General features: G+C 45.2%; 1 protein-coding gene across 1 annotated transcript; it reads right to left on the bottom strand.

Annotated features, from left to right (window-relative positions):
* Positions 1-948: 948 nt before the first annotated feature.
* LOC109779100 (peroxidase 1-like) lies at positions 949-6,103 on the bottom strand. The gene is made up of 2 exons (XM_020337707.4): positions 3,849-6,103; positions 949-3,765 (listed from the first exon to the last, which is right to left on the bottom strand). The coding sequence occupies exons 1-2, from the start codon at positions 4,056-4,058 to the stop codon at positions 2,980-2,982; spliced, it is 996 nt and encodes a 331-aa protein (XP_020193296.1). The 5' UTR covers positions 4,059-6,103; the 3' UTR covers positions 949-2,979.
* Between the last annotated feature and the right edge of the window lie 4,279 nt (positions 6,104-10,382).

The following is a 10,382-nucleotide window of genomic DNA, read 5'->3' as shown; positions in this document are numbered from 1 at the left end:
AGGCAACTTCGTAGTGAAAGGGCAACCTGGTTTCTGCGGTAGACAACTTATAAGCCATGTTAGAGTTTCCACTCTACGGTAAGAAATTTTCATAGTATGATAGGCAACTAAATAATCCACAACTTATTTTCCAATGTATGCAACTTAGAAATCATGGTGACCCCCCTATTACACTGTTGCACACAACTAACTAGGTGGCTACTAGGCGAAGTTAGTCATACACACGGTGCAATTCATCTAGCAGCAGAGTTGCTCATTTTTAACACTAATGTTGCTTCATCTAGCATCAAAGTTGCTTTCGAAAAAAATCATCAAAACATATTCATATGGGATCTAGTTTTGAAGAGCTCGTCGCGACGAACCCTGCAGTGAAAACGGTTCTGCGTTCTGACACTCCGTTCAAAAGTTGTAGCTTTTTGAAAATTTGAAACAGAATAAATAGATGACGTTGGCACATGCATGCGCTTTACACTACCCATGGATAACGCGTTTATTACACACAACAAACTAGTTTTGTCATCTAGCGCGTGCACTCGCCGCGTCCATCCGGCGCAGCTGCACTGTGAAATATTTAGGTCTTTTGTTTCATAGAATGGAAATACTAATTATAGGAATATAGGAAAGTCATCGTAAATGGTATGACATGTATCTCAATTCTAATAGAAAAAAAATAATTTGGTCCATAGGATATGAATATTTTTCATTAGGTCCTAACTAAATTTTTTTCCATTGAAATGTGAAAGATACAAACCAATTCTACATACGAATAGGAATCCATTCATAGAAAACAAATGACTCAAAAGGAAATTTTCTATAGAAATCTACAAAATTCTTACAAAATTCAGGTAAACTATGTTGGAGTATGATTTCCGGCCCTCTTCCATAGTTCAGACTTTTGGATGAGTTGGCTGGAGCATAAATTCTATATGGTATCCAAGCTAAAAGGTCTTGAGTTCAAAACCAAGTAAATTGCAGAAAACCACCACATTTGTGGACCCTAAATCAAAAAACTACCACCATTCGTTTTTTTTACAAAAAAAATCCGGTTTCTAGGTGACAGTTTGCAGAAAGCACTAATAACACGAATAAACAGCCATTGATGCGGAATCTGAACAGGGGGACCCATAATTCAGCTGATGTGGCACCTAGTAACGTCCCTGAAGAGACGGATGTTATTGTCTAACCGAGCTGACAGGTGGGGTCCGTGTGTCATTGAAACAAAATGAATAAAAGAAAAAGGTGAGAAGAACGAATGAGCGGTTGTGGCAGCGACGGACGACAGCGAGGAGAGCTTGTACTCCGGCGAGATCCGTGCTCCGGCATCCAGGGCACCCCTGCCCCCTTGCTAGCGATCCACGCGTCCCCGACCTCCCCTAGCCCCCGCCACCACCCTTCTCCTTGCCGCCGGGCACAGGGCCTGCGCCGCCGCGACACGGCCACCCACTCTGCTGCGCCGGCCCGTGAGAAAACTCTCCCGCCGCCTCAGTCCTGGCTCGCAGACACCGGCAATCCACCGGCCCCCGACCCACAGCTGTCTTGTAGTCAACGTGGGTGTCGCAGGGGAGCTCGAGGACGATGGCCTTGGGCGCGGCGGCGGCGACTGCCAGATCAAGGCGACACTGGGAGGTGGCAGGAGGTCGCAGGGCTCGTCCTGAAGATGCTCTGCGGCACCAACGTGTTGACGCACATCCACTGGGGGCGACGGCGAGGGCTGGGGCTCGCCGGAGGTCGAGTTCGGGCGGTGGCGGGGTGTGGTCAGGGGTGGAGATTACGGCCATGACAAGGCCGATTCCGGACAGCCTAGTCAAATTCATTTTGTGCGAAGAGGGAGGATACCGTGGCGGGGCTAGCTGACATGACGGCGTTGTGAGACTCGGCCGTTGGCCACGAGCTCCATGAATGGGCGGCGACAGGGCGCGGTGGAGCGCCACTGCAACTTGCGAGAGAGCACAGAGGAGGGACAGAGGGCGTGGCGGCGCACGGAGGAAGAGAAAGGTCGAGCGCGGAGACTAGGCGTTCGGCGGCGACTCCGACGGACGGTGGCGTGCGCTCGACAGCGGTGGGTCAACCATGTAGTAATGCATCGGGCTGCCAATCTGGTGTGCCTACTACATGTTTGGCAAAATGCCAAGGAGGCAGAGTTCTCGGTTGACCTGCTGTTTAACGTCCGTTTCTGCCGTCTATTCTGCTGGCCACATGGCACCTGACAGTGGGACCCACCAGTCAGATTTTGCATTAAACGACTCTAACCGTTCAATCAGCGTTTTTTGCAAACTGTCAACACAATTGTGGTGGGTTTTTGAAAAAAAAAGAATAGTGGTGGTTTTTTGATTTAGGGTCCCCAATTGTGGTTTTTTTTTTTTGCAATTTACTCTTCAAAACCCTACCAACGCAGTATTAAATAAAATGATTCTGCGACCTACATCGATCCCACGTCTAAGGACTAAAATAGTCTAGACGTGAGGGGGAGTGTTGAATATATTGCCCACCTCCCTCCATCAGTTTGGACTGATGTGTGAACTGGTTAGGTGCATAAACCTACAACCAAGAGGTTCAGGGTTTCCAAATTAAATTGGATTATACTCGTTTGGTTTTTCAGGCAAGGTTCATTTTTTTATAAGGATTATATTTTCGTTAGAGATAAGTCCACTCTACAACTTTCAACTTACCACTATGTTTAAGACTCAACCCTGAACTTCGAAACAGTGATCGACTTACTATCCTAAGTGGACTTATCTCTTTCATTCCGCTAAAGATGACTTGTTATCCTTGATCAGTTAGGTTTATGTGCGCAGCACACAATGACACAAGAAAACAGTACTGCCATACATCCATTTATGTAGCATGTAGCTGCGCCCATGGACCTTGGCGAAGAAATAATTTACTAAATACCATTGACAATAATACATCACACTACAGTGGATAATATCAGACAGAGATGCAGTGCAGTTACAACAACTAATTAAGAATCAACGAATGCTAATTTGGGGCGTAGCACTTCTTCCTGATCTCTCCCTCGGCCCCGGTGAGCACGCCGACGTCGCCCATCTTGATCATGGACGCGCTGAAGTCCTTGAAGAACTCGCCGTCGAACTTGCCGGTGGCGATGCGCTGGACGTAGTCCCTGGTGGTGTCGTCGAAGAGGAGCGCGGAGTCGGAGCGGAAGAGGCCCCTCCGCTTGGCGACGTGGCGGTAGTAGCTGGTGTCGAAGGTCTTGAAGCTCCCGGGGTCCATCTCCGACAGCATAGTACGGTCATCAACGCTCTTGCACTTGAGCCTTAGCTTGTCGGCGTACTCGCTGTTCAGAGACGAGTCGACGACGCCATAGGCACCGTTCTCGCCGGCGCCGGTGCTGTTGTAGAGCCGGTCAGCGAAAGACGGGCAGTGCGCCGTGCCGAGCGTGTGGGCGCCGGAGAGCACGACGAGGTCCTTGAGGTCGAGGCCCTTGGAGGCAAAGATCTTGGCGAGCAGAGGGACGTCGCCGGAGGCCGGGGGCAGCTCGTTACTGGCCTCCGTGGCACTGGACACCCTTCCGTCTCTCCTTCCCAACGCCACTGGCCAGAAGGGGCCCTTGGCCAGCACGACGGCGTCGCGGGACATGAGGGTGAGCACGTCAGCGCAGGAGACGATGCCCGGGCACGCGGCCTCGAGCTTGGCCTTCACCCGCTCCACGGAGCCGAACCCTCGCAGGCTCTTGTTCGGCTTGGCGTCCTTCTCCGCCACGTTGCCTTCGGTGGATTCGAGGAGGACAGATGCGTCACAACCCTGCAATTTAATTTGCGTTGCATGTAAGCATGCAATTCATGATCAATAGCAGCAGAAATACGAGAACAGGCAAAGTAACGTACCCTGACGAAACAGTCGTGGAAATGGAGCCGGAGGAGCGGACCAGCGAGGCTGGGCGCGGCGGCGATGATCTTGATCATTTCCTCGCGGACGATCTTCTCGGCGTCTGGGCATGTCTTGCTGTAGAAGCCGATCTCTAGGTTAGCCACCGCTGCCGAGCTAGCTGCGAGAGCCAGCAGGGCCAGAGGGAGCAGCAAAAACCTGACCGCCATGGACCTCAACCAGTTGCACGATCGAACTAAGCTCCAATTAAATGGCTACGGACAAGAATGTTTCAGTACTAGCAATATCTATGTCGACGAAATGAACGGATGATGTGGATTTGTCCTTGCAATCCTTGTATTTATACATATGCGGGCCGGCCGGTTACGTAGTCTTGGGTGCATGTCGACTTGTGACAACCTGTTATCTATATGCACAGGCATGTGCTAACTACCATCTCATTACAACCGCCTCAGTTATCAACTGATTCAGACGCGGCTAAACGAACCAATCAATGCAGAAAAAAGGGGGAAGGAAATAGATGTCGTCGAGGCCATTCAATCGTTCATGATTGGCGTCCAGTGTAACATGCCATGAATCTATCACGAAGAACAAGTTTCAGGGGAAGGCAATTATCCCATAAACTGCCAGAGGATACAATATGCACCAAGGGAATAACCTTCTGTGGCGCCATGTGCTCCAAGGATGATTAGTTTGGGCAGGCTGTATATCAAATATTATCTCTACAGAATTTCCAAGGGTGACTTGTTGCTTCAAGTCGAAAGCTCCTAGTTCGTACGCTAAGGCACGCCAACCATAGCCTCTATACAATGCGTTCTCACTTAGTGTGTCATTGCAAGGAACCCTGAGTTTTTGCACTACCAGTATATCTGCTTACGCCGACGGCCTCAAGTTAGAGGCTTACAACATCTCTAACCAATTCCTCAAAAAACATTAGAGGAGTAAAATAATAAAGCTTTCGGAGAAGAATATATTACTAGCATTCGTATTGCACTTTAAGAATAAAGAAAATAAAAAAAACTTGCGGACAACATTACATTCATATCACACTTTTGGTAATATGCAAAGAATAAACACATAATAGTACAATTTTCACAATCTACTATAATTTACAAACATATTGTATAATACTTGCACGTATACTTACACACACAAAAATTAAAAATGAAGTTGTTTAAGAAATAATGAATTAGTGGCATTTGTACCCCCTTTAAGAAGAAGAAAATAAAAATGACATAATTTGCACACAGTTTATACATAAATTGCATTTTAAATAATTTGCAAGAATAAGCATATAATAGTGGAATGATATTTGTATTGCCCTTAAAGAAAGAAAATAAAATAAAATAAAAACTTAAATAAAAACAAAATCAAAATCAAAATAATAAAGTTTTCTATGTAAGAATGAAACCCTTTAAGAAGAAAGAAAATGAAGAAAAAAGGAAATTTTTTTCAAAACAATGATGTTTTCTAGGGAATAATGAACCCCCTTAAGAAGAAAGAAAAAGAGAAAAAAATTGCACACAACCTAGCCCTGAAATCACACTTTAATAATATGAAAAAGGTACATACGATATTGCAATTTTCGCACTCTATTATAATTTTCACATATGTCATACAATACTCTCGTGTATACTTATTTACACATAAAAAGTTATAAAACAATATTTACTATCAAAGAATGAAGTAGTGGTATTAGTACCACCCTTTAAGAAGAAAAAAATAAAAAAAATCATGATAAAATTTGCCCATAATTTACAAATATATTGATTTTTTATATATGCAAGAACAAACATATAATAGTAGAATTTACATAAAGTAACTTTAAAAGAAGGAATGAATTAGTGTCATTGATATAACCCTTAAATAAGAAATAAAGTGAAATAAAAACTTAAAACAAAAATTTCCACACAATTAGTAAATTGCACTTTCTATAATATGTAAGAAGAAACATATAGCTGTGAAATTCCCGAACTCTAGTATAATATATACACGTAGTACTTGTGTCCATGCATTTACACACACTCAACATCCAAAATACACCTGCTTAATAAACACCCAAAAATAGACATGAAGAAAAAGAAAACTCAACTAAAATAATCAAAGACGCGCAAAAAACAGAAGCAAGCACAAAGAAAAAAAAGGCATATATATCCTAGGTCCTGCTGGCTTGCTCATGGATATCATCTACTGGCGAGAAGTCGTCGTTGTCCACATGAAAGGAGGAAGAAGGAAGAAGGATGAAGAAGGAAGAAGGAAGAAGGATGAAGAAGGAAGAAGAAGGGAGAGAGGCTTCATGTGGGGTCTACTGATGCGGAGCATCCCAAGGTCATCCCCATGGACCTACCTACATCTCCCACGACACCACGTGGACCGATGACACGAGCTCGTGCAAGGGCTATTGAAAGGAGGTTAACTCTCTCCTTGTTGAACTCCCCTTTGACCCACTTGAGACATGGCTACTACCTCAAACGGAGATGCTTTGTGTGCTTAGGTACCAAGGAAGCAACCAAGGAGAAGTTATGGTGCAAGATGTACATCAATAGCATGAAGAGAATCTGTCCAGTCCAGAAATCCCGGTACAACCGCCCATGTACCGCCCAACTACCGCCCGGGCGGTACAACCGCTCAACTACCGCCCAACTAACGGTCTGGCTTCTGTGATCGAGCGGTGCAAGGCCGGTACAACACCGGTTTATCCCCGTAACAGCCAAAAGACAGGTACAACCGCCCCGACCACCGGTAAAACCGCTACTCCCTTCCCCGAACACCTCCAGGAACCAGCACCTGAGCTCCCAGCGGTACAACTGCCACCATGACCGGTACTACCACCCTGCCTGTGCGCAGTGAAAGGGGTTTCACCCCATGTATCCCCAACTTACCCCTTGGACTCTATATATATACTTGTCCCTTAGCTCCGTACTGAAGGAAATATGCCCTAGAGGCAATAATAAAGTTATTATTTTATTTCCTTATATCATGATAAATGTTTATTATTCATGCTAGAATTTTATTAACCGGAAACTTGATACATGTGTGAATACATAGACAAAACAAAGTGTCCCTAGTATGCCTCTACTAGCTAGACTAGCTCGTTAATCAAAGATGGTTAAGTTTCCTGACCATAGACATGTGTTGTCATTTGATGAACGGGATCATATCATTAGAGAATGATGTGATGGACAAGACCCATCCGTTAGCTTAGCATTATGATCGTTAAGTTTTATTGCTATTGCTTTCTTCATGACTTATACATGTTCCTCTGACTATGAGATTATGCAACTCCCGAATACCGGAGGAACACCTTGTGTGTTATCAAACGTCACAACGTAAATGGGTGATTATAAAGATGCTCTACAGGTGTCTCCGAAGGTGTTTGTTGAGTTGGCATAGATCGAGATTAGGATTTGTCACTCCGTGTATCGGAGAGGTATCTCTGGGCCCTCTTGGTAATGCACATCACTATAAGCTTTGCAAACAATGTGACTAATGAGTTAGTTGCGGGATGATGCATTACAAAACGAGTAAAGAGACTTGCCGGTAACGAGATTGAACTAGGTATGATAATACCGACGATCGAATCTCAGGCAAGTAACATACCGATGACAAACACTACAAGAAATATGTCAACTTGTGACCTTCTGTCAGTGACCCTGGAAGAATTGGTCATAAATTTATGACCATTTTAGACCAATTGGTCAAAAACTGTTCGGGGGCCTCCAAGCCCTGAACCATAACGACCATTTTGGTCAGAAATGTCGTAATTTCATTAGAGAAAATGGTCGTAAAGCGATCATCACTGTCCACTGCCTCACGCCTAGCTGATAACGACCAATATAAAATGGTCACTACACTTGAGTTTGAATGCATTACGATGATTAGGCAGCCACCTCAGCAACCTCGCTTATGTGTCACTGTCTAGGTGTCATTTTTGCTTAAATGTTAAGATTCAACAAACAGACGGGGCACACACTGACAGGTGGGGCCGAGCACTTAATTCGCCCAAAAAAGATGCGTCGGCTGGCACTCGAACCCAGGACCTGGCGCAGGCTTGGCTCGCTCGCTACCACTGAGCTAGAGAGGGACTATTGCTCATATATGTGAATTTATCTATACATTACATTATATAAAACCACGGCTCTCTCGTATCAGTGACAAGTGGGACCTTCCGACCAGGTGGCATCGAACAGAGCAACACTTAGCGTTTTTCTAGGTCTTCTGACCAGGTGGCGGCGGGCGGCGGGCGGAAGCAACCAGCAGGGGCCGACGGACGAGGGCAGGGCCCGTGGGTGGCGGGCGGCGGGCGGAGGCAACCGGCGAGGGCAGCGGACGAGGGCGGGGCCGGCGGCTGAAGCGACCAGCAGGGGCCGCTCGCCTTGCCCACGACCTCGCCGCAGGTGACCTCGCCCATGGCCTCGGGGGCGGAGGCGAGGTAGGGGCGTGGGCGTGGAGGCGAAGCGACCAGCAGGGGCGAGGGCGGGGACCGCTGGTGGTGGTGCAGGGGCCGCTCGCGTCGCCCACGACAGGAATGGCGACCTCGCCCACACATGGGAGACTCGCCGCCGCCGAGCATGGGGGACTCGCCGCCGCCGCAAGCAGGCCTCACCCACGTATGCACCCCTCTCGTCCCCCTCTCCTCTCTGTTTATGTCATTGATTTGATATAGATTTGTTAGGAGAATCTCCACACACAAACACACTGATTTGATGTAGGTTTGTTGCAAGCTTGGAAAAATCTCTTGGAAATGGCATTGATGAATTTGGTAGAAATTGTGAAGAGAATTTCTGTTGATGTAATTGTTAGGAGAATTGCTGTTGATGAAATTGTTAAGAATTATTTTGGAATTCAGTCAATTGTTAGCGGTGAATTATGTTGTCAGCAATCAATAGAACAAAACTCTCTGTTCTATTTTGTCCATGAGTAAATTGCGGTGATGAAATTGCTGTTGGTCTTTCCCTAAAACAGGATCCTTCTAAATTCCTGATTTATTTTGTCCATGAGTAATCTCTACTCTTATAAAAAACCGAGTTGGTGATGATGGTGTGCCTGCCATCTTGTAATATAGACCGTCCGATCTATATCTGACGGATAGAAAGCAAACTATGACAATTTTACAAAAAAAACCCGCACCTCTCTCTACATTTATAGATAAGGCCTTGCTTTGTTCATCCTTATATCCCACAACCTCATTGCTGAGAAATTAAAAAGGAAGTCTCTAGAACAATCTGGCATGGTGGCCGCCTGCCGGCGCCGTCCATCCCCATGCCTCCACCCAGTCCGACCACTGGTCACTACCACGCCCCACTCCTCCTCACCTTATCTCTCATCTTTCTCGAGATATCATTTTTTCGATGAAATTCTCGAGATACCATTTTTCCGATAAAATTCTTGAGATATCATTAGTTTTTACACATGGGATTACTCCTGCATGGGTCAATCACAACAGGTGTTTTGTAAAAAAATGCATTTTGATGTTCCGTGCAATGCACGGGCATCTTGCTAGTAAATAATGAATGCTGAGTAAATAGGATCCTGATCCATTTGACTGATTCATGCCATGAGTAAATATTGAATGCTGATTTATTTTGTCCACCAAGTTGGTCTTTTGCTGAATTAGGATCCTGGGGTTGATGTAGATTTGATGTAAACTTGGAAAATATGAAGGGAGTCATTTAACTTTGCAGTGCTGTTATTGTTGGTGGTTTAATCACAATAGTTATTTGTGGCAGCATATGTTGTCATTGTTGGTGGTTTAACCACAATACTTCTTTATAAACCACCTCTGTTTTTTGTGAACCAAGAAGTTTTTGTTAGCTTTTCTTTTCTCCCATGTGAAATCTGTAATTCCTGTGAACTGCTTTTTATTGCTCCCATGTGAAATCAGTAAACCATGTGAACTGGACTAAAGTAGTGAGAAATTGAAATAGCTGAATGTTGTGGTTAGGCAGTTAGCATATAAAGTTGGGTGCCATTACCGCCATCCATTTTCAATAATTAATGTTGATGCACTTAGATTGATTTCCTAAGTTGCAACAATTTGTTGTCTTTGGCAGATGGACAGAAGCTGGATTAGAAAAGGAGTTAGAAAGTTTTCGAAATAACATATGAAAGGAGTTGATGATTTCATGGCATTTGTTCGGGCAAAATTTTCAAACGATGCTGACATTCTTTGCCCATGCTGCGAATGCCTCAACCGTTCAAGAAAGGCTCAAGGAAGAGTGGAAGATCATCTACTTCTTAATGGGATGTCCAGCACAGATGATAGATGGATATATCATGGAGAACCTTTAGACGGACAACCTCAACATTTTGAAGCTGATACACATGCCCCTCATATGATGGGTGGTGGTGATGCTGGCATTGATTTCATGGAAAAGGTTTTGCAAGATAATGCTGGTTTGGAGGAAGAGGATGGGCATGAAGATGATAGGATTCCTGACCTATTGAAGGATCTGTATGATGCTGAAGATCGTGCTGATGGACATAAGTCATTGTTTGCTGAGGTGTTAGAGGAGGCGAAGCACGCAGCTCAT

This window comes from Aegilops tauschii, chromosome 7 (genome assembly GCF_002575655.3).
Source record: "Aegilops tauschii subsp. strangulata cultivar AL8/78 chromosome 7, Aet v6.0, whole genome shotgun sequence".
NCBI lineage: Eukaryota > Viridiplantae > Streptophyta > Magnoliopsida > Poales > Poaceae > Aegilops > Aegilops tauschii.
The sequence above is the reverse complement of the archived record's forward strand: the minus strand, read 5'-3'. Positions and strand labels throughout refer to the sequence as shown.